General features: G+C 36.0%; 2 protein-coding genes across 3 annotated transcripts; one reads left to right on the top strand and one right to left on the bottom strand.

The window, feature by feature from the left end:
* Nucleotides 1–7,387: 7,387 nt before the first annotated feature.
* On the top strand, nt 7,388–11,460 carry zgc:162592 (uncharacterized protein LOC561993 homolog). Its single transcript, XM_054618869.1, has 2 exons — nt 7,388–8,368; nt 9,962–11,460. The coding sequence occupies exons 1-2, from the start codon at nt 7,567–7,569 to the stop codon at nt 10,255–10,257; spliced, it is 1,098 nt and encodes a 365-aa protein (XP_054474844.1). The 5' UTR covers nt 7,388–7,566; the 3' UTR covers nt 10,258–11,460.
* Nucleotides 11,461–17,755: 6,295 nt separating this feature from the next.
* Nucleotides 17,756–22,481, bottom strand: LOC129102919 (cytochrome b5). 2 transcript variants are annotated; one of them, XM_054613198.1, is made up of 5 exons: nt 22,010–22,481; nt 20,750–20,878; nt 19,669–19,695; nt 19,508–19,539; nt 17,756–19,172 (listed from the first exon to the last, which is right to left on the bottom strand). In XM_054613198.1, exons 1-5 carry the CDS (start codon nt 22,205–22,207, stop codon nt 19,079–19,081), a joined length of 480 nt encoding a protein of 159 aa, XP_054469173.1. In that variant the 5' UTR covers nt 22,208–22,481; the 3' UTR covers nt 17,756–19,078. The 2 variants fall into 2 exon arrangements, with proteins under 2 accessions (XP_054469173.1, XP_054469174.1); XM_054613199.1 differs by having other exon boundaries at nt 17,757–19,169.
* Between the last annotated feature and the right edge of the window lie 1,915 nt (nt 22,482–24,396).

The following is a 24,396-nucleotide window of genomic DNA, read 5'->3' as shown; positions in this document are numbered from 1 at the left end:
GCGACCCGGCCCCGGATAAGCGGAAGGAGATGGATGGATGGATATTATGCCACTAGTTAGAGTTAGAGTTTTATTTAATCACACATACAGAAGTTTTAATTAAAATAAAAAAGCCTTAATTTTTTTATGTTATCTAATTTTGATGTTTTACAACTTTTCAAACTTTAACTTAATGCAGATCAAATTTGCAAAATACTCCGGGTGTAGGAATGAATGACATCTTTGCCATTATTCCAGCACTAAAGACCATACATCAACTCTGATTGCACCGCCTGGAAAGATATTTTAGATGATGTTATGTGCAATAAAACCTTCGTTGTCTGACACCACCATTATTGAGTCTTGACAACAACTGGTACCATACTATCAACTAATATATAAAATAGCTTTCTTCTTTCGAGCCTGCAGATGAATCATGATTATGACTCTTATCACAGTCTGGTGCTCAAGACACAGGCGGCCGATAAGCATTCTTCTGTTTATTCGGTAATCGCTTGGACGTGTTTTTGTTTTCTCCAACAATATTATCTGTGGCAGCTCCGATTAGATTTTCTGTTAGCATGGTAAATAAAGTAATTTTACCCAACAGACGAATCTAAACAATGCTCATTATTAAGCTTGACAGCAGTCCTGAGGCAGGAAAAAAAAAGTTGGCGTTGTGTGCATTGCATTGATTGATCTTTTAATGTGGTATTCAAAACGTGAGATAAACCATTCTGTACTTGCCACTCCAACATACTTTATGTGCTGCCTGTGAACTGGTGTGTGTGTGTCTGTATACAGTACAATCTATAATAGGCTTATCACATACTATTTACAGATAACAAAAAAAAGGGTTCCATTGTTAATTTAGCCACAACATCGGCATGGCTCTACGAATGGCAATGTCAGTCGGTCCACCACTTTAGAAAGGTCTAAACTACTTTTAGATTGATTTGCACAGATATTTATGTTTTCCTTAGGATGAATCTAAGGACTTTGGTGATCCCCCGACCTTGTGTTTGTTGGACCATCCACCTCACCTCCGGCCTACCCTAAGTGGTCTTTGTCGGTATTTAATACTACGTCACTAGCTCTGGCCATTGCTTAGTCGCATGGATGGCCTTGATCAATGTGTCCAACACGAAAAAGGATTCTAAATGCTTTTTCAATTGGCATTGTTTTCATGACTAGAGACACAAACAAAATGGACAATTTGGGTCTCTGAACATGAAAACAATGAATTGCATTTTATGACCATTTCCCACACATGCTGCTAATACCTACAAAACAAATGACATTCCCATCAGCCTCAGTTGCATTTGTTTCTAATTAGGAATTGTTAGAATGCTAACATGTAAAACTAAGGTGGTGAACATAAAAAACATTACACCTGTTAAACATCAATATGTTGATGTTTTTATTGTGAGCATGTTAGCATGCTGACATTAGAAATTAGCTTTTAGTTTTGAATTGTACTGTCAGAGGACTTTGTTTGATATTAGACTCAATGTAAGATTAGACTACCAGTATACACATAACATTGACTGCTCTTGAATAACTATGAATAACTAATAAAAATAATAATTTTATTTTCTATATAGACAGAAGTAACAACATTTATAAACCACATTCAACACAGTCATTTTGAAAACACGAATGTTTGTTGATGGCTCTCTCATGAGAACTATTTTGTTGAAAAGCCTATTATTAGGCTGTTAATAAACTCTGCCTTTTTTAAGGTGAGGAAAGCTGAAAACTGTTCCCATAACTGTAAGCTGCAGCTGTTTTAGCCACTCACAGCTCATTGTCATTCACTGCATGTTACTCAGCATCAGACCTTTGACGCACACATGGATGACGTCAAATAATAAACATTTCTCTGCACAATCTACAGGAACCAACTTGTAAAAGAGAAATTCATCAGCTTTGCAGAGAGGGCAATCACAAACAAGACTTTAACCTAAGCTGTGAATTAAGCTTTTCTATTCCTGTCCGCTTTATTATGTATTGTTACTGTTACTCTTTACCTATTAGTGCTAGCCTAGAGAAGTGCTGCAAAAAATGTTTTTCTCTCCTCTCCTGCCTGACCTCTTGGCCATCCTTACGTAATGACGGTGGTCTGGGTGATGTCTAGTGCATGGGGTATTCAGAGACTAAACAATTTTATAAAGGTAAATACTGTCTCCTGCTTTTTCCCATTCCCATTTTCAGAAAGATATGCTGCATATATGATTAAGCATTTTTTCGCTAATTCATTCTCACAAATAAAATGTATTATCTCACAGTCAATTTTTACCAAACAAAATATATTCATACAAATACCATATCATATTTTATGCCTTAAATAAATTGTGAAGTAATGTACTGTATGTGAAAAGACGAGCACATTATTTGCAGAACTTACTTTTGGTAACATTTTTCAGAAAATTTACATTCAACGTTATTATTGCAGTTACACAAGAGTATATTATATTTATCAAAATTTCCTCTGGAGTGGAATGAATCAAGCAGGGTCTGGTTTTAGAGGAGATACAGAACTAGAGTGTAGAGCAATGGTGACCTCTGCTAGCACAGAGAGAATTGTCTTATCTTGTTTAAGCTGAGAAATGGTCAATAGAAGTTCAGATAAACTGCAGGAAGAAAGATCAGATTTTTGTCCTATATGTTAAACTTGATTAAAATATTTTGCAATGTCTCTTCTACCTTATATTATACTGTGTACTATAAGACTATACGAAATGTACACACAATGCACAGTGTAAAAGTTGCAGTACAAAAATCTACTTGAAATACCTTAAAATCTATATATGACAAATTTCATTTATTTCAGGTCAGTGGGGAGCTTCAAAATAAGTCTGCATGCTGCTGACCAGAAGGGCTACCAAAGGAATGTTATTTTATGCAAGTTGTAACCATTGGCAAAACATTAAAGATCAAATCAATGGGTCCAGCTTTTCTTGACCAGTTGATTCCGTTAAACAGCTTACAGTTTTCCATTGGATAAACTTTTGAGAACTAAAACACATTTAGTATTAGTATTATATTTGTAGAACATTTAATGAGGAGACCCTGTAGCTCACATTCACACTTTTATTCATTCATCCATTTAGTTAAAGCTGATGCTATAACAATAAATGCACAGCGGTACCAAAGCAGGATTGGCCCTTTCTGGTGGGTCACTTCAATGTCAGACAAACCTTTTTATAGGAGAAATTAGAGAATGGTACTGTGGTTGCAAAATCTGAACTACAGAAAAGTGCATTAATGAAATTCAATGGTGATTCTCTGAAAAGCATATTTTCTATGGTATTCAATAGCCAGGGATTTTAAATGAGAGTTGAATAGCTGTTATGCAAGGCCTAAATTCTAGTCTCAGTGTAGGTATTTCTGTACAAAGGAGAGAAGCAGAGGCACTATGACATACAAACATTGTGTAACAGGGTCAATGTGTGCTACTTAAATCATCCAGGAGTTGTTGTTGTTTTTTTGGGGGGGGGGATTTAGAGCACCAGATTGCTATATATTTCAGTCCACACACAGCATTTAGGAATGTAGCATGTTTCTCTGCAAATCCAAAATCTAAGCTTGTTTTACTTTACACTTGACTTTAATTGATTAAACTCAATCAATACAAGTTGTCTTGTTGCTTCTCTCTCAGCTCTGGTATACCTTCTTCTCAACACAAAGGGAACCTCACACACGTTGTCCCCATTAAACAAATGTAATAATGTGTTGGAATCACTTTCTTTGGATTTAAGCATCTAGTCCAAGAATGGAAGGATTATACAGCAGCAGAGCCATATGAATATTGTTTGTATGGAGTTGAATCTGAATATGATTCATCTTTATTTCTTCTGTATATTTTTTATATGAATGCATAATTGTGTATAAAGAGTCCATGGCAGGCACAAATAGGATGTTTCTTAGACACCACTTTAATAACTTCCAACCTGCCTGGTTGGTTTTGTCTGCGCTGACAGCGCACTGTTATCAGTTAGACAGACTGTCAAGACGGACATCCAGTTTTCACACAATTGCCCATCAAACCCCCCTCCCCCCTCTATACTATCACTCTTAAACATCATGCATCAACCCCCACTCATAGAATTAGATAGTGTTGCTGCCCACACAAACACTCACACAAGCGCACATGCACAGACAGATAAAATCAATGGCTACCTTCCTCCACATCAGGAAGTACTGTACTGTGCTGGGCAATGGAGGAGTCAACCCACTCACAGGTTTTTCAATTGCAAGCATGTACAAATTCATCCTCTCTCTAGCTCACTCATGTTCGCATGGGATCAACTGCATTTACAAATACACCTTGGGCAAGTACTGCTAGTGTGTGCACACCCACACAAATAGACCCAACACACACACACTCACTTTCTTTTACATGAAAACATCTCATGATTTGAGCCACACAAAAACACTCTGAAGGCAGCTGGATTTATGAATGAACTGAGAGGATAAGTAAATGGCTCAGAGTGCACTTCCTTCTTTTTGTCAACATATGCAATAGGCTCCTTTTTTAAAAAACAAACATTGGCTTTACATTGTCTGACAAACCACTTTAATGGTTGTGAGTAAATTGTTTAGCGTCATAAGGACAAGCAGTGAATATTTTACAGCTAATGGAACAAAACTGGAACATTTTAGTCAAATAAAAATAAATGGTTCTGAAATCAGCCTGTTGCAAAAAAGTAGCTACCATTCACTCTTTGCACTTTGGAAACATATAGCATTTTGTGCTGTATCTGTGACGGTCTGGTGCTTCCGCATCCTTTCAAAATGAGACAGAATCAGGTAAGGAGCATGCAATTGACTGTGCAAAGACCATGAAGGAGTGCACATGTGGGAGCAGGACTGAGAATATTAACCTGAGAGCCTGAGTCCACCCCCTCCTAAAGGTATTGTGTTAGACATCACCAAGAAAAAATCCACTCATTAGGACAGCTAGAAACACATATATCAAACACAGAAGCCTTTCATTTCTCCTCTGGGGCATCCAACTGTGGTAGCAGAACAGTAAAGCTGTGTGTCTTAGGTCCATATACTGTATATACATGTATATTTACACTCAATCCTGTGCGTGTGTGTGTATGTGTGTGTGTTGTATACTTTTTAAAGGGGAAGTCCTCCCAAGGCACACTGTAGCAGCTCCCACTCTGCTGCTACATACTGTAACACACTGTAGGACTCTGCAGAGAGACATCTTCATGGAGTTGAAACTATTATTTTCTTACCTGAATTCTACGATACAAATATAACATTTTGTTATTGATCCAAATGTTTTCTGCGTAATGTACCAATGTGTTTGTTCATTCTGTTGATGTATACATTAAGTAACGTTCCACAAAGGCAATTTTTCAAGGTCATAGGATGTATTTACTGTGATATCAAGTTTAAAATCTTTTTCATATAAATGGGAGCCACTAGATTTGTAACATTGTTTGATTGTCTGCTGGGGGAATAATAAATCATATAGGTGTTATTAGTGTCCCCGGGGATGCAGGAAAGTGGGTGACTGTGCCTGGGAAAAGTGTGCTGGTTAATGGACTGACTGTCACACAGAAGAATACCTCTGAAACAGATGGTTAACTGTGTGGGAAATGTCAGTGACAATCTTTCCTGCCCTTTTCTTTGCCCTTTCATCATGTAGTTTGTCTGGGTTTTTTTTTAAAGGAGAGAAGATGGCAGCTACCACTCAGCAGTGCAGACAAAAACACTTAAACTTGTCATTGGAACAGGAGGTGGAGGAAAGCCTGACACTGATGGTGTGTGATCGGGGAAAATTGGACCATGATTGGTTGTAAGATGTCAGGCTACCGCGGCTGTGACAGAGCGTATATCTTCTGTGGGACCTTAATGGTGATGAATTGTTGACTGACTCAATGTTATTGTGGGTGATGAAACCTGCCAAGGTGGGCTGCCCCGCAAACTTGAAGCTTGATGGAAGGGCTGGCTGTGGATACAGTCAATAGTAGCATTTTTTATTTGCTTCCACTGGACAACTTTAAACAAACAGAACCATTTAAATAACAGCAATGCTGATTGTAAAAACCTCAAATTAGCTCTGTTTTCCAAGGTAAGTTGTACCACAATGTTTCATATGAATTATTCATGAGACAGATTCATAGTTCTTAGCAGTATTTACTGTAGAGGCCACACTTTACATTCACCTTTATTAATTCAAATTAATGAGACAAACCTACTGGATGCAATGAAAGCCCTGCAGGGCTGAAACTGTTTTGCTAATTGTATCTAATAAAGACAGAGAGCATTCAGGTCAGCTCCTACATATTATGTAGTGTGGATAGCCCAGCACCCATGTATAATGTGCTAATGTGTAAAATAAAAACTCACTGCATAGATTGCATTAGAAAATCCTGATACCCCAAAGGCAACTGCATCAGTTGCATGTCGCAGAAACAGAGGAACAGTGTGATTGTGTGCCTAAATACCACCTTAAAGGATAGGTTAAGATTTGTTCTATTCATTTTTTTCTATCTCAATACATTAGTCACATGCTATAAGTAGATTGTGTTATTGGTTGCTTGATTTGGCTAACTCAGATTTCTGAAAATCTCACAAGATTAACTTGAGCTTTTACACAAAACTGTGAACTTTGTTTCCCATCTCCCAGAGAGAAGTCGCAATATGAAGAAGAGTGATTACAGTGACCAATAACACTCAAAGTACTAATGGACTTATGACATGTGAATTTGTATTAAGATGTACCGGAAATACGGAGAGAAGGCCCACTTTTTAGCACCACTTCTTTGATACTTGTTTGAAGCTATTTGTCCTAAAGTTTCTACAGACATCTCATATTGGTTGCATAACTTGCGTATTATGCGCACATGCACATATAAGCATATATTAGTTTATCAATACATCTAGAGAGAGAACAAGTGCCACTTCACAACTGCAGGTATAAAAAAAACTGGTGCTCTTTTGATCTAAAGACTGAACATGAGACAAAAAAAAAAGCCTGAGAGGTTAGACTTAGTACTTATAGCTTCGTGGTCAATAAGTCTCAACCAAAAAACAAACAAATTCACACTGCTTTGCAAAACTTTTGTAGCCTTAAATAAATTGACTTTTCACCTTACAGTCTTTCAACCCATTGCATATCATTTTCATGAAATATAATATCCCTCAATTGCTTTTTAAAAAGTATTTACATTATGCTGTACTGAGTTAAAATAATGTACAACAGCAAGAGTACCTTAATGTATCTTATTGTAGAAACAACACACAATATAACTGCCACTGACAGACCAATTATATAAATACATTCAACAATTTCCAAAAATAGTTAAAATGACAAAGCAAATTATTCTGATAGCAGTTAAATAAATGTTGACAGTGGAGTAGACTGTCACCACCCAACCCTGATTGCACCAGGTGTGCCTCTGATTGTTGAGGTAAAAGGCTACAAGCAGCTGCAGCGCTGCCTTCGAATGTAACCCCCAAACATTTGCGTTGACTTTTTGCGTACTTTAACTGTCTTTCAACCCATTTGTTTTGCCTCACGTGCTTTATGTTTTGGTCCCTACCATGCCACTGTGAGGAAAAATGTATTCAACGCTCAACTTCTCAGCTTCTGCCGACTCTAACCTGCCAGGAGTCGACCCTCAGAGACTGCAGGAGCTGACTCACCGGTCCGTCAAAGTATGCATAATTATCGTTTTGGGCGCGATGATCACTTTGGGAAATATTGCAGTTCTCCTGGTTATTACTTCCTCCGTGGCTGGTTGGTCAAGAAACTATCGGTACTTTCTCCTCTCTCTCACTGCTGCAGACTCTGCGTTTGGACTGCTGGTCATGCCCTTGAATCTGTGGGTGAGTCTGCTAAAGGACTACACCCAGGGGCCAGATGCTCTGTGTCATATCGTGGCCTTTTGCAATGCCACCGTCTACTCCACCTGCATGTACACACTGGCCACGATAAGCCTGGAGAGGTACATTGCAGTGTTTTACCCGCTGCAATATTCATATCTGATGACAAGAAGAAGGACACTGCTCCTGATTGCCTTCGCCTGGTGCTTCCCCCCCTTTCTACTTTCTCCAATATCATTTCCAGATGGCATTATCGAGGTTCATTTTTCAACCGCATCCCTGGTCTGCAATCCGTCCTACTCCACAAATGTTGGATACTCCCTGAGCTTGACGTGTTTTATATTTTTTCCATGCTCCATCATCATGACATACGCAAACCTGAGAGTGTGGTTTGCGGCAAAGAGACAAAGACTGAAACTGCGCAAATACCACTGTGCGCACCGCAGGAGACACAATGTGGCATCCAGAGTGCTCGTGCCTGTGATGGCAGCCTACTACACCTGTTGGACACCCTGCATGGCAGCTATGATCTACAATGGTAAGCTATAAATCAAAATAAAATGAAAGGGCCTGCCATGCAAATTATAGATAACTTCCTTTTTCTTCCCTTATTCTGTTCATGACACTCTTTTTGAAACTTGATTTTATCATACAGCTGCCTATTTATCAGTGTATATTGGTGGGATATAGATAATGGATAGATGGATGTCTGAGGCTGTCCTACAGACCAAACTCCCTAGCAATCATGGTAAAAGTTTAAATTTACCTGCATAGTTCATAGTGAGAACATCTTGTTTGGTGCACATTTACCATATTCTGGCTCCTTTTCACACATTTAATTAAGTGACTTTAGTCAAAATGAAGACAAATGCTTCAAGAATCATCTGAGGAAGTCATATGTTGAAAAAACTCTAGAATATTTGTATCCCTTTGGTGTATATCTAGAATACATGGCATTAACTGTTTTGGAATGCAGTTTATGTGAAGCCAGGTTCTTTAATAATACAGGGCAGTTCAGGGTTTTAGAAATAAAGCTCCTGATGTCATCCCAGTGGATTTAAAATTATTTAAAAAGTGCCAAAATAACTCTGCAATGACTAATTAGGCACATATAGGTATGAGGTGTCATTGTGTATGATTTTTAGCTTTCAGCTGTTTTGGGTAAAATGTTTTTGAATCTAAGGGACAACGTCAAGTCAATGTAAAACCAGGGCTTTGTTGATATGGGAGTATTTTTATGCTTAGGTCAAAGTTCTAGTTTCAAAGGTAGCAAGACAACACGGAAGTAAGTATTTAAAGATCTACTGAAAGCTGCATTCACAATTAAAGAGACCTTTAATGGCTATTTCTCTGGCTATCGGTTTCAGCTGTGACTGTGCTGATAGAAATAGCTGTCAAAGTAATTTATGTAATTATGGGCATTAATATACTGACCCAATGGCCAGTTTTATGACTCTGGCCTTTTTTTGACTTTTTCTCATTTACCCCAACCCCGCGCTGTCTTGGAGTAATCGAGACTGTAAGTGGAGTCACTGAATATTTTTAGAAGTGAAGACCTTTTCCAAGGAAGGCTGTAATTCATCTGATATGGATGAAAATCCCTGCAAAATTAAGCTGACAGTCTTAACTTCAACTTCAAAGCGTTCTGCTGTCCAAACGCTAGTGAGCCTCAATGTAAATTGGTTGCCTCTACTCTGCCAAATCTACCAGTGAATTTTTTTTACTTTTATATCTAGAATATAAATGTCAATGGCTTCATATCATTGCTGTCAGGGGAAATAATAATAATAATAATCAATCCTTTATTAGTCCCACAATGGGGAAATTATTTCTCTGCATTTAACCCATCCCGGAGGAGCAGTGGGCTGCAATGAAGCGCCCGGGGAGCAACTTGGGGTTAGGTGTCTTGCTCAAGGACACCTCGGCATGTTGCCGGTAGAGGGGTTTGAACCACCAACCTCGTATCTCTGAAAATGGATGTATCAATTTATAGATGACATCATTTGTGACCCTTTCATAAAAAAGGTCAACAAAAGGTCAACAACTTCTCTCATTCAAGAGCTGATGTCTTGTGTTAACGGTTGCTGTTAATACTTGCTCCACTTCAATCTCCATGTTTTCTGCCCCACAGCAGTCTCGGGTAGCAGCGTACCAGAGTGGATTGAGTTTGTGGTGGTATGGCTGCCGACCTCCAATGGTTTCCTCAACTGCATCTTCTACTTCTGGGTAAACCGAAGTTTCCGAAGGAAGTTCCACCTCGTCCTCCAAAGGGTGGCTCTGGCCCTCTGCCCCAATCTGGCTGACAAGCTTGGATGCCGCTATTCTTCAAAGACACAGTTTGTGTCAGGAATTCTGGACAATAACAACAGTGTCCATGAGCGTTCTTCCAGTGTATCCTCCACCTGCACCCTGCTGAGTTTGGCTTAGGATGTCTGCATCAGCAGAGCACCACTGGCATGGTAAGAGACATCGTTGGGACCTCTGTAATGTCTTGTATTGTCCGGCTGGGCTGGTCAACTGACGTCAAATTATTGATATATCCCCAAGTAAGGTATCAAGGGCATGATGTGGGTCACATGGGTTGCAATGCAGACAGGTTGGCACTAAGACAGGCTATGATGGCAAGTAAGTTGAAATAACCACTGTACAGTCTACCTCATTGTTATTTGAGTTATTAATCATTGTATATTTTTCTTATTTTTTTTATTAAAAAATAGTGTTCAGTTGAGTGGAACACAGGCTCAATTTATAACTTATTTGGATTTTTTTTTGTTTTACCCATGCACGCAGTCCTGCTAAGATTTGATTTACTGTCAGACACGGCATCTTAAACCACCTTTTAGTTGTTTTATAGTTAATTATTAGCCTTGTCTGTGCCCCAGAGATAACTACCATTATTTTGCGTACAGCTATATAACCGATATTTTATTAGTGTCGGCTGTTGCGTATTTAGACTTGTTGCTTAGGTCAACATATTTCACCTCAGACATTTGAGGTTAGTCAATTGGATCATCACAAGAAACTGATATTTAGAAATATGTGAACTTACATCACTGTCCGATTACAAACGCTTTGAAGGATTAAAGCCATCTAACTCTCCTTCAATTCAAACAGTGTGTCGAAGACCTTGGCATATAACAGCTGGGAGAAGTTAACCTTTAAGTCACGGCATTTCAGTGTATGCAAGGAGAAAACTAATTATGCAGCTACACTGTAGAAAGGTCACCACATTTGTGCCGGAAAGAGATAACTTGGGTAACTTCTGAGGCTGCAGTTGTTTATTTTGAGATAATGTCCATGATCATCATCATCTCGGTATCTTCTACCACAGTATGGACTGAACTTGGCAATGCCAATGAAATATTTTTCAATGAATAGAGTTAACAGTCATTTAGATTTAAAGTTAATCAGGAGTAAGAGTATTTCCAAAAACATTCAAAAGAAACAGAAATTCAGAAACATTTTATGCAACTTATTTTAGCCTTTGGGTGTCCCCATCATTCATGTTTGTCCAATGTGTTAAGCAGCAGAAGGTCTGTCACTAAATTATGCAAAAACAATAATCGACTTAATAATGACCTTTGTATGTATACATTTTGTAATGTTTCTAAATTCCAAATTTTATAAAAAAAGAACAAATAACATTTGTTAATGTATTGGTTTATGGATGATCTATGAAATAAAGCATTATGCCTTTGAATTGTGTCTTCACTTAGTCTGAGTTCAGTATTTACAAATATATAATTTGTAAAATAAAAATCACATCTGAGTGTTAAAAAACAAAACAGACCTGTCAAAGGATCAGCGAGGAGCAGTGTAATTTACTCATAGTACCTGAGTTCCTCACCTTCTACAGTATGACAGCATGTAACTGCATGAGCTCCTCTGCCTTGTCAGACAAAGCGCAGTTTGCTTCCAGTGAACATCTCAGCTTTAGTATGCTCTGGATATGTCTGCATCCAGATGTGTTGTAGGTCTGCAGCACGTGTATATGCTGTTGCTGATTTATTTTTCTGAAGATTGAATCGGAAAGCAAAATTCCTACCAGTTTATGCTTGAGAAATTTAATTCAGGGGTTTGTAATTACCACCAATTTCTAAATTAAGTTTGGTTTGTTTCACACGCCCAGGCTGCTTTGTAGTAGACCACATAGTGTGTGGTAGTATGGCATAGCATGTGTGTGTTTTTGGAGTAGACAGAATAATTTGAATTGAATGCAGTGCCTAGTCTACTGTTGTGTAACATTAGGTATTATACATCTGAAAATAAACCATTTACATATATCATACAGAGATTAGATGACCAATACATTTTTGGAACAACAGAAAGGTCATTTACATTATTAAACAATCTGGGTTTGCTTCATGCTATGCACAAACATCCAACAACATCTAACATGATGATGGATTTGGAAATGTTTGCTCCCAGTGTTCACTTTCTTCTGTTTTACATCTGAAAAAGTGTATTCTGATTAATCGCTTTAATTGGATTATGCAAATTACTACCTTTTAATCCCATGTTAGATGAGAGTAGAGCCAGGGGTACGGAGTTAAATAACATTGAAATTAATCAGAAGATGAGAATATAATGCTTTGACTTCTGAATGATGTGTGTGTATATATACAGTACCAGTCAAAAGTTTGGACACACCTTCTCATTCAATTAAAATATAAAACATATTCTGGTTTGTTGAGCATTTGTTTGTTTACCACATAATTCCATATGTGTTCCTTCATAGTTTGGATGTCTTCAATATTAATTAATCTACAATGTATAATTTTTTTTTTTTTTTTAAAACCATTGAATGAGAAGGTATATATATATATATATATATATATATATATATATATATATATATATATATATATATATATATATAGTACAGTACCAGTCAAAGTTTGGACACAGAGACAGACGGACATACTTCCTTAATGCGTGTAAAGTGACATTATGGTTTGCTAATTAGATTAGATTAGATTAGATTAGAAAAACTTTATTTATCCCAAAATGGGCAATTTCGTTCACAGTTTCCCGTCTCACATAATAAATTACTTAATAAAATAAATAGTGATGAAATAATGGTATAAGGCAGGTTTAAATATATGGGCCAGGTCTAATTTGCTCTGGTATATACATTTTAAAGCTTTTCACTTTACTTTATTTGTACTTAAACTGATCTATAGGATATATTTAACTCATTGATGTGGTGTGAAGCAGAGCCCCAGGGTCAGCAACGTGACTCTGCATCATCATTTTTTTAGAGTGAATTTCTTTCTTTCATGGGTCTAAATCCTTCAGAAAAAAAGTAAAGTTGGGGATGTTTTTATTGTGAGAGGTGGGTGTTTTAGTGAACCTTTTAGGCAGTTGTCAAGGCTGCAAAACCCTCTCAGGATTTCTTCTGCAGACAGAAAATTTGAAACAGACATTGTTTTTCTTGTGTGCTGCTGCATCTCTGCTACCATGGTATTTCTGCATGCATGAAAACAAAGACGGAATTTAATTGTAACAACATCTCAAGTAAAACAAATGAAACTGTATGTACTCCACGTATAGGTGACTTTTTGGACTTAGTCAAACCACTAGCCAGGCATAATGTTTGTTCCTGCAGCAGTCGTAAGTGTTTTTCCAGCCATTTGAGATTTTTGCCGAGCGGGTCTCCCAGGACACCGGAGTGTTGTGCATTAGCAGCCTTAGCTCTCCTTGAGGAGGACTGCTGATAGAAATGACAGGCGATCCAGTCATGGGGATGATGTCTATCTGTTGACTTCATATATACTCCAACAAATACAATATGCTGTCTCATAGAGCTATAATTCTGTGTTGCCATAACTGCTGTCACTACATTAAGGCTAATGTAAATGCAAAGTGTCTTTTGGGCTTTTTTTCTATAATTTAGATCTCACATATTACTTAAACATTCCTTACCTTTGCTTACTAAACAAAATATAAGCAGGAGTGCAACAACAGTCCAGATATGTTTTGTATGTTTGAATACAATGAACTCTGCAACTATCTCTTTCATTTATAAATAATAATAATAAAGAGAATAAAACATTAAATAAAGAAAATAAAACATCAAATAAAGAAAATATATATGTATGAACAAATGTCTCAATAAAGTTATTGAAAAAAAAACATTAACTAAAGAAAATAAAACATTAAATGAAGAGAATAAAACATTAAATAAAGAGAATGAAACATTAAATAAAGAAAAAAAACAATTAAAACATTAAATAAAGAAAATTAAATAAAGAGAATAAAACATTAAATGTATATGTATGAACAAATGTCTCAATGAAGTTATTGAAAACAAATAAAATGATCTAACAAATCTAATAAAACATTAAATAAAGAGAATAAAACATTAAATAAAGAGAATGAAACATTAAATAAAGAAAATGTATATGTATGAACAAATGTCTCAATAAAGTTATTGAAAAAAAGAAAATAAAACATTAAATAAAGAGAATAAAACATTAAATAAAGAGAATGAAACATTAAATAAAGAGAATAAAACATTAAATAAAGAAAATGTATATATATGAACAAATGTCTCAAAGTTATTGGGGAAAAAAACACGAAACATTAAATAAAGAGAATAAAACATTAAATAAAGAGAATGAAACATTAAATAAAGAGAATAAAACATTAAATAAAGAAAATGTATATGTATGAACAAATGTCTCAAAGTTATTGAAAAAAATAATAATCTAACAAATCTAATAAAACATTAAATAAAGAGAATAAAACATTAAATAAAGATAATGAAACATTAAATAAAGAAAATAAAACATTAAATAAAGAGAATGAAACATTAAATGAAAAAAATAAAACATTAAATAAAGAGAATAAAACATTAAATAAATAAAATAAAACATTAAATAAAGAGAATGAAACATTAAATAAAGAGAATAAAACATTAAATAAAGAAAATAAAACATTAAATAAAGAAAATAAAACATTAAATAAAGAAAATAAAACATTAAATAAAGAGAATAAAACATTGAATAAAGAGAATAAAACATTAAATAAAGAAAATGTATATGTATGAACAAATGTCTCAATAAAGTTATTGAAAAAAATAAATAATAATCTAACAAATCTAATAAAACATTAAATAAAGAGAATGAAAGATTAAATAAAGAGAATAAAACATTAAATAAAGAGAATGAAACATTAAATAAAGAAAATAAAACATTAAATAAAGAGAATGAAACATTAAATAAAGAAAATAAAACATTAAATTAAGAGAATAAAACATTAAATAAAGAGAATGAAACATTAAATAAAGAAAATAAAACATTAAATAAAGAGAATAAAACATTAAATAAAGAAAATGTATATGTATGAACAAATGTCTCAATAAAGTTATTGAAAAAAATAAATAATAATCTAATCTAATCTAATGTAATCTAATGAACAAATGTCTCAATAAAGTTCTGAAAAAAATAAAATAAAAAATAAAATAAAGAAAATAAAACATTAAATAAAGAGAATAAAACATTAAATAAAGAGAATAAAACATTAAATAAAGAAAATGTATATGTATGAACAAATGTCTCAATAAAGTTATTGAAAAAAATAAAATAAAACATTAAATAAAGAGAATAAAACATTAAATAAAGAGAATGAAACATTAAATAAAGAGAATAAAACATTAAATAAAGAAAATATATATATATGAACAAATGTCTCAATAAAGTTATTGAAAAAAAAACATGAAACATTAAATGGCGGGCCACTGGCAGTACACACAAGGCTAGGATGGGCTCTCCAAGGGCCAGCCAGCTTCTTCCAAACCCAGCACACTATCTCCTTCAATCTTACCTGCTTCAAAAGCGAATTGCTAAGGAATGTTGAAAGACTCTGGCAGATCGACACCTTGCCCTACATCAACGAAAAGACAGCCACAAGGTCAAAGCAAGACAAGCTCGCTCTCACTCTACTCCACTCCAAGACAGTAAGAGTAGATATAGATGGTGTCATGCGCTACGCTACTCCACTACTACGAGCTCCCAACATTTCCACCTTTCAGGCTCCAAAGGAAGCTGTCCTGCCCCGACTGTGTGCTACAGAAAGACGCCTATCTAACGATCCCAAACTGGCTGATAAATACAGAGAGGAACTGATTAAGCTTGTGCAGTCTGGCTATGTTCAAAGGATTCCCAACGAGCAGGTAGACCAACCACAGGAAACTTGGTATTTCCCACATCACATTGTCGAACATAACAACAAACATAGAGTTGTATTTGACTGCTCCTTTGAATACATGGGACAGAACCTAAATAAATGTCTTTTGCCAGGACCAACACTAGGTCCTTCTCTCCTCGGGGTTCTACTCAGATTCCGCCCACATACAATTGCCATCTGTGGAGATATCAAAGGTATGTTCCATCAGGTACGCCTTTTGGACGAGGACAAACCCCTGTTGCGTTTTATATGGAGAGGAATGCAATTAAACCAGGAGTATAGTGTCTCTAGACATTATTTCAAACAATCTCATGGCACACAGTCTTTATCAGCATCACACTGTCTCAGTAATAATGTTGCAGGTTGTTTTTCATCATTGCATAATGTCTTTACCACCATGTGCTGTTCCATGCCCATACAACCTGGAGATAAACATGGCTTTATTCTGCGATGAATTTATTAGTGGGTGGGTGCACAAGTCAGATTAGCCACTTTAATATATATTTTCGCTGTTTCTGGAAAAGGCCAAATGATACAAATGATTTACAATAACATCTTGAGGTTGTAGTGCCACCTTGTGTTAATATGAAGTAATGCATGACAAAATCAACATCAATACATCAATAAATGTATAATAATTCCTGACTGGTTGCGGTGGATGAATTGCTCATTTTATGCTATTGAATGAGTTTTTTTGTAATTCGATATTTTTACATGTTTGTTAGTTGCTAAAATTGTGGAGTTGATGCACATTCAAGACAAATAGTAAATGTGATGTGTGACTCTTTTTCAGATTTAATGAAAGGCTTTATTCTTTTGAAACAATCAAACAGAGGGCATCCAGTTTTTGTCCATGTCCTGTCTGATTAAATTAGAATGTGTCAATGGGTGTTGATTTGTGCTTTTTACGCAGTTTGCTGGCCACGGGCACTCTGCACCGTGAGGGCTCTTGTGGGTGTTGCAGACGGGAAGGCTTTAATTTCAATCACTGCTTCCTGCTCCTCTCCACAAAACAAGTAGATGAGGGGAGCAGGCATATTTAGACTCAAGTATTATTCTCTTTGTGCTGGTATCCCACTATGAAATGGACAAAACAAATCAGTGTATAAGTGCATAACCACATTATCAGTTAGGCTACATTAATGTCATTGGTACAATGGTTATATTTTTGTTACGAGGATACCCGAGTGTTAGGATTATTTACTCATTTGCTCTTTGACACTCACCTCCCTGTAAAGCATGACAAGTGGACTTTCTTTTTTGCTATTATTGATTTGCTGCCTACCACCATGATGTTACCAATATAGAAATAACAGCAGCTGTTGCCCTAACTTCTCTGTATTAGTGTTTTGGCTTATTCCTTGATCCCAGTATCACCCTGTCATTTCTTAATTTGTTTGTGACTGGCTTCAACAATAATAGAGATCAGACTTTTGTTCTTGAAAGAGCCTGCTAGACAGTTCAGAAGCTGACTACCAGAAATTAAAGGCATATCAATAGTAAGAGTTAGTTTATGTCTGTCCTCTCTGGCTAGCATACCTATCATTGTTTTCTAGGTTACATTGTCATTATTATCAGTTTTGTATGTTTGACAATTGCCACATGCAGGGAGGGAATTTTTGAAAGGACAGGTAAATAACAGACATATTGTGAAGAGTGAAAACACATGTCATTCTTAAGTAGCACAACATACATACATATTTTTATATACTTTAAGTTATTTACACAATTAAAGAAAGTTTTAATGATAAGAAATGACAATTGAAATGCAAAGAGGAGGCAAATATTCATTGTTAAAGCCAACAACTAGATTTTGACATCTGAAAGTTATTTTGTAGTCGCGTGTAAACATATACAGCAAGTTATATCCAGAAGTTTTTAATGGTAGTTGGTAAATGGACTTCAAATTTGTATTGTCTTTGTAGTTGGAAAATGGTTGTTTCAATAGTAATAGGAAATACAAATCCTTTTTTGAGATATTCAATAGGAGTGATATTAAAAAATGCTTTCCGGGCTTTTATTGACCATTACATATTTAACATTAACAGCTGAACAGCAACCTTGAGAATGAAAGATGATGTTGAGTAACTAAAATAGTTTAATATGTATGCTCTGTGGCCTGAAACGCACACCAGACTTAATTGAATACAATCCAAACCCCCAACAGCTGCAGTACCACTTACCCAAAACATAAAGTTAAGATGCATTACAATGAAACAAAGTAGTGAAAAAGCACCAGTTAAAAACAACAAATGGCATATTGAGGAACATTTTAAAAACCGAACAATCAAATTAGAAATACTTCTTCTTTGAAGGGTATTCACTCATCATTCATTGTCAGCAATTTTAACTAAGTAACAAAATATTACTGTTTTATTACATACTACATCATTTTATATTAATATATGGTTCAGGCAGTTTGAACATTTACACAAATTCCTGATAACAGAACTGTAGAAAAATGGGACAAATCAGAATAAATTCTACCTTAAATAATCACGGATACAATATAACTAACAAAAAAAGAACAGATTTCACACTGCAACTACATAATTGGAAAGATTATGCATTAACAATAAAGTGATAAATGCAATCAAGCCATTTTAAACCAGAAAAGTGCTGTAAAGAGTGTATGGAATAAACTCCTGATTGGTATTGTATGGTAGCAGTAAGATTTTTCACTTTATTAAAAAAAAACAGAAATTGAAATGATGGTGCATTTATTCCAGGCAGGTAAAATTATCTTTTTCTGAGCAGGCAAATGGGTTATTAAAGTTGTGACAAAAATGGTTAAAATGCATATGAAAGTTTAAGTTAAGGACAGCATTAATGACATCAGGCAGTGACAAAGATATACAAAGAAACTGAAGGCAGACAATTTAATAAAGTCTCTGCCCGACTGTTTGGTTCAAAAGTACTTTATCAAACTGCTCACCTCCTGTTCTTCTTGCAGAGGATGCAGACACTCCTAATTGTGCGCATTCAGTGTGAGGAGGTTTTTGGTCAAACATTTCAAGGCCTCCAGATGAAAAGAATGAGATGAAAACAGGATGCCAGCTCAAGAAGACTTGTGTTCAAACAGGTAGTAACGATACATGACACCAACGATGGTTGCGACAATAGCAGGTATCAACCATGTGGTCCAGGAGCTGCTGGAAGAAATACAAATATATGTTTTTTTTTTTTTTTTTAAGCCAGAACAATATAAATTAAAAAGAAAAATGAGTAAGGGAACAAAAAGATATAGATAAACATTATATATGGGTATGGCCCATTGCGTCTTTTTAATTTGCAACTATCGATAGTATAGTCGATAGTTAAGTTAAAACGACAATCACATTTAACCATTTCCAGAAGAAAAAAAGAAATCTTAATAGATTTTCTTCATAGATTTTTTTTATCTCCATATTTACAGGGATTCATGCAAATCAGCAGAATAATTTGCAGTAAACAATGAGTCTGACACACAATGTTCATGATGACTCACCTGGACTCTCCTGAGTTTGCAACATTTTCATCCTGTAGCAGAAAAATAGGACACAAATTAGAGATATTGTATATTATTGCCACAAACCAAGAACTTTGTATTGTCTTTGTTAATTCTGGTTCACTGACTTTGCTGCAGCTCAGATGAACACTGGGGCTTACCTTTGCCGTCTCCTTTTTTCTGTCATCCTGCAAAGAAAATCAATAGAAAAAATGACGTGATGACTGACACAAATAACACCCATAAACAAGTCATGGATTAAAATCAAAGCAGTTATCGGACCATATTTGATTAAAAATCTGATTTTTTCATTATTCATTTGCTTAATATTCACAGCTGTTGACAAAATCTAAATATGAATTAAGTTAGCCCCCATTAAGTTGCCTGGAGAGACAGAGCAATAATCAGTCATTTATATGTTATTTATGTGTACACATTAATTGTTGCAAAGCTGTGTATTTTGAAAAAAAACAAAGCAAAACTAGTGATATAGCAACATGAAACTTAACTAAAACACTATTTGGGGCAATGCAAAAAACTAATAAATGAGAAGAAATGTGCTGCTATCACATTTACACAATAATTATCTTCAGTATTACTATTGCACTATACAATAATATTTTGAAAATAACTGAAATTATCAGACACAACTCTGAATGGTCAACAATCTTTGTGTCTTATCTTACTTTCTGTTACTCTCTCTCCCAAATGTACATTAAAACAGGTTGTGCTCGCTGTAAATCCTTCCTTCAATTTGCACTGGCCAGTAAGAAACCCCTGCTTATTGTTCGTTCAATGTAAGTGAAAGGGGACAAAATCCACAGTCCTAGTATGGAATGATTACAGCAAGCAAAACTGCCTTTTCGATATTCATATAGTCACATGACTTTTTTAAGACAGACTTGGAATTGTGAACCTGTCCCTGAGTTATGGTGCACAATTCCCAACATTTTGCTTTTGAGGGGAAAAGTTCTGTTTTTGTTTCATCACATAACAGATGCAGATGCCCGTCTTGAGTGCTCTGGCTTATAATTAATTATTTTTAGTGTCTGCCAGGATGGGGTCATTTTGAGATGTTTTTCCATGTAGATTAAACATGTCGTACATTAGTTGTCCTTCTGCCATGATCTGTAATTGCAGCACGGGTTTCGTTTAGTTGGATAGCCATCCCTTTATATTTTCTCAAAGCATACTACAGGCAGGGAATTAGGTCTTTCAGAGCTAACAGAGGCCTGATTTTACCATGTGAAGCTCCCCAACGTAGTACTGCTGGAGCATCTCCCTGGCATCGGTGGAATGACCCACATCCTCGAAGCTCTCTGTGGCGTCAGAGCCTGCCTGCTCTATCAAAACCTCCTCACCTCCCGGATGCTGAAATCATAGAATGGGTTAAATCAAGAGTGTTGAGCTTGTCAATTTCCTTATTTACAACAAACTCAGAATATCATGAAGTTAATTTCTATGCTTCATTAGCCTAAAGAAATGAAAAAAAAAACTATTTGAAATCACAGGCAAATTTATGAAACGCACCAATATGAGCGATCAGTTGTGGAAAGTAACTTAGAATGTTAAAGTCAAGTTCTGTACTAGTGCAATTTTAGATATATTTCTGTACTAAACTATTTACATTTTATGCCACTACAACTGACAGCTAAGGCTGCCAGTTACCTTACAGATTGTAATATACATACAAAACCTTTTAAAATGCTATGAAACACTTTTAGTTAACATCCCAAGTGTAATAGTTAAAATGAGCTCCATTGCAAGCAGCTCCAGTATTAAATTATTGTCAATATGAAGAAGAAAAGAAAACTATGTAAAGATCAATTTTGCATGTGGAGTAACTTACATATGAATTATGATACGAGTAACGTAAAGTTATAGTCATAGTATTGAATTTGGAACTATATATACAGTACCAGTCAAAAGTTTGGACACACCTTCTCATTCAATGGTTTTTCTTTATTTTTTTCTACATTGTAGATTAATATTGAAGACACCCAAACTATGACGGAACACATATGGGATTATGTGGTAAACAAACAAATGCTCAACAAACCAGAATATGTTTTATATTTTAGATTCTTCAAAGTAGTTGAATGAGAAGGTGTGTCCACACTTTTGACTGGTACTGTACATGTGTAGCTACTCTTAAAGGATACAATACTATGCAGGTATATCGATGCAAGCGTTATATTAACGCACAATACATGTTGTTAGTTTCCCAGTCAGGGTAATGGATAGCTTCAGCTACAGACACGTGAGGCGCATATCGCTTTATTTGACACGGTTTAACCCGAGACAACTCGAAACTTTGGACTTTAAATTCTGGATGGCGTCGATGTTCGTCAACAGCGTGAATGAAGACAGTCTGCAGACGTCACACACAACTCATTTTGCAATCCCAGGAAGTCATCTTAGCCGAACTAGTTAGCCAACTACTGACTGAAATGTGACAGAATAGTTGCTTCCAGTCTGCAGAAAGTGTTTCTTTATTCTTACCTCTTCGAGGAAGCCCGTGATGTCATACACTTTATCTTTGATGATGAGCCATGTGTCAGTGCTCATGTTGTGCACTCTTATCTCCTCTAATGTGTAATATGTTACACCTTCTACTGCTCCGCCGTTTTCCTCTATATTGGTGCCATTAGCCGATTCACAGGCTGTGTGAATGGGCATGTCGTTGATTTCCTCACCCATCCTAACGTTAATGTAAATAACACTTATGTCACTCTGTATCGACACACCAGCAGGCTAGCGTTAGCTCCTGTTATCAGGAATGCACGTACGCTACCTACGTAACGTTACGTCTGATATCGGTCAGCAGCCCGTCTAAAGGACGTAAGATCCGCTCGAATAAAGCTCCTGTTTACGCCGCAGAGGCGATGTGGCATAAACAACAGTGGTTCTACACAAGTGCTAAATTACGGAATAGAAAAGTATCGTAACCCGGCACATCAGCAGACATGTGAAACAGACCAATGACATGCGTGTCGTTTTAACGTGAATCGCGAACACGTCCACTGACCAATGAGGTTGCGACTTTTGGAGCGGCGTCCAATCAGAATTGACCACTTGATGATCACGAGACACGGACATTTGCAAAGGTTGTCAGCTGTGCGCAGTCATTGCGCATGCGAGTCTTTGTGTGACATAACGTGTTTTTTTCCCCAACTAAAGAGTGTGGGAAATAATCTAACATTTAGAAACCCAGAAAAAAACATTTGATAGATTCATAGTAGACATGTTCTTTTAACGTTGCATTAGAAAATTGATTATACTAACTAAAATGTGTTACTTCACCATTCAACAATTCATATTCTTTGTGAACGCAGACCTGAGAATAATCAAGTAAAACAGAAAATGTCCTTGGTTGTAGGCCTACAATCCTTGGCACAAATATTAAACTTTGGTAATTTTACATTTTGAATCATGGGAACTTTGAGTATTGATGTGCCTCTTACTAACATAACATTTCTTTCTACCATCAACACTTGAAATGATGAAAGCACTTGCAAATGACAAGGTAGTACAAAATGTAAACCATACTTTGGTGTTTCATTTTTTACCTCTTTACTTAAGATTTCATTAAACTTTCATTACATTTTCTTTTTACAAAAAGTACCAAAACACTGGCAACAAGGAAGATCTTGGGTAGATAATAATGAGAATAAATATGAAACAAAATTTAAATCATACCCCCTAAACTAAAAAGAAATCTGGTTTGAATTGACATCAAACACTTTTACAAAGCTTGTTTACAAGACGTTTATCTATAGAGCGAACCATAAAGTGCATCTTTGGATGGATGGGAAAAACAACACTGAATGGAAATGCTTTTGACTCTTTCAGTCCATAAAGAATTCATAAACAGTTACTGATTATTAAAAGCCTGTGAAGCGTATTTATTTTGATGATGAACAGAAATATACTTTGCCAATTTTGCAACATACACTTCACGTGTAAAGTCTGGATTTCATCACATTTGGGTATATATAAGGCTTTCAGGAGACTTAAGTCTTATTGTCTCAGGGGACAATTAAAAAGAAAAGACAATATCTTCAGTAAGCAGCATAAACTTTGGTCTGACAAGCCCATCAGATAAAAACATATCCTCTCACGCAACAGCAGCAAACAACACTTGTTGGTTGCATAAGACTCAAACCCTGTCACCACCCCTACCTCCAACCCAACAGAGTGCCTGTATACCTCTGTACACAAGGTTACAAGGTTATTTATTGTCATTGTACAACAGGGCTGTGTGAAAAAATGCAGTTTGTAGTCCCATTTTGCTTCATAAGAAAGACACAAAAAAGCTGATACTTCTGGATATCTTGCCAGACCTGTGATTGTGGTTGGTATTGTCTTTAAATATCCTTTACGCTCTTTGCAGACACCTCTTGTCACCAATATCGCTGATGCTCAGTAGATGGGTAACAATGATGTTCTTGGAGGCTTTAATCACCTGCTGCAGAACCCCCTGTCCTGGGCCGTGCACATACCATGCCAGTTTGTTATGTTTCCATTTAAAATGTTTTCTATTGCTCCCCTGTAAACTGTTCACTTGCTCGACTTCAGCTCCATTGATACAGACAGGGGTGTGTGTCTTCACCTCCTTTTTTCGGTAACTCGTGTATGTCTTTAGTAGCAGGCAATTGCCACTGACTTGCTTCGGCAACTGCAGCTGTTTGGAGCAGTTAGCTGCATTCCAAATTAAATACTTGTTCATTTTACTTTTGGTATATACTGCAGCTGCCCTTACAAAGTACGTACTGTTGCATGCAGTATGAATTAAATTGGGACACACTACTTAGTTATAACAATGCACCTTGAACTTTGACCCACTTGCTCATATACCCGCTGCGCAGAGGATTATGGGTCAGAATAGC

This window comes from Anoplopoma fimbria, chromosome 2, assembly GCF_027596085.1.
Source record: "Anoplopoma fimbria isolate UVic2021 breed Golden Eagle Sablefish chromosome 2, Afim_UVic_2022, whole genome shotgun sequence".
Classification (NCBI taxonomy): domain Eukaryota; kingdom Metazoa; phylum Chordata; class Actinopteri; order Perciformes; family Anoplopomatidae; genus Anoplopoma; species Anoplopoma fimbria.
This window is presented reverse-complemented; position numbering and strand designations above follow the sequence as displayed.

Bases quoted from the DNA above. Each gene is read 5' to 3' on its own strand.
- zgc:162592 (XM_054618869.1), top strand. From the start codon at position 7,567: ATGTATTCAACGCTCAACTTCTCAGCTTCTGCCGACTCTAACCTGCCA. The intron at 8,369-9,961 runs GTAAGCTATAAA...TCTGCCCCACAG, and splicing joins GGCAGCTATGATCTACAATG to CAGTCTCGGGTAGCAGCGTA.
- LOC129102919 (XM_054613198.1), bottom strand. From the start codon at position 22,207: ATGGGTGAGGAAATCAACGACATGCCCATTCACACAGCCTGTGAATCG. The intron at 19,540-19,668 runs GTAAGCCCCAGT...TTTCTGCTACAG, and splicing joins GAAAAAAGGAGACGGCAAAG to GATGAAAATGTTGCAAACTC. The intron at 19,173-19,507 runs GTGAGTCATCAT...TATTTCTTCCAG, and splicing joins GCAAACTCAGGAGAGTCCAG to CAGCTCCTGGACCACATGGT.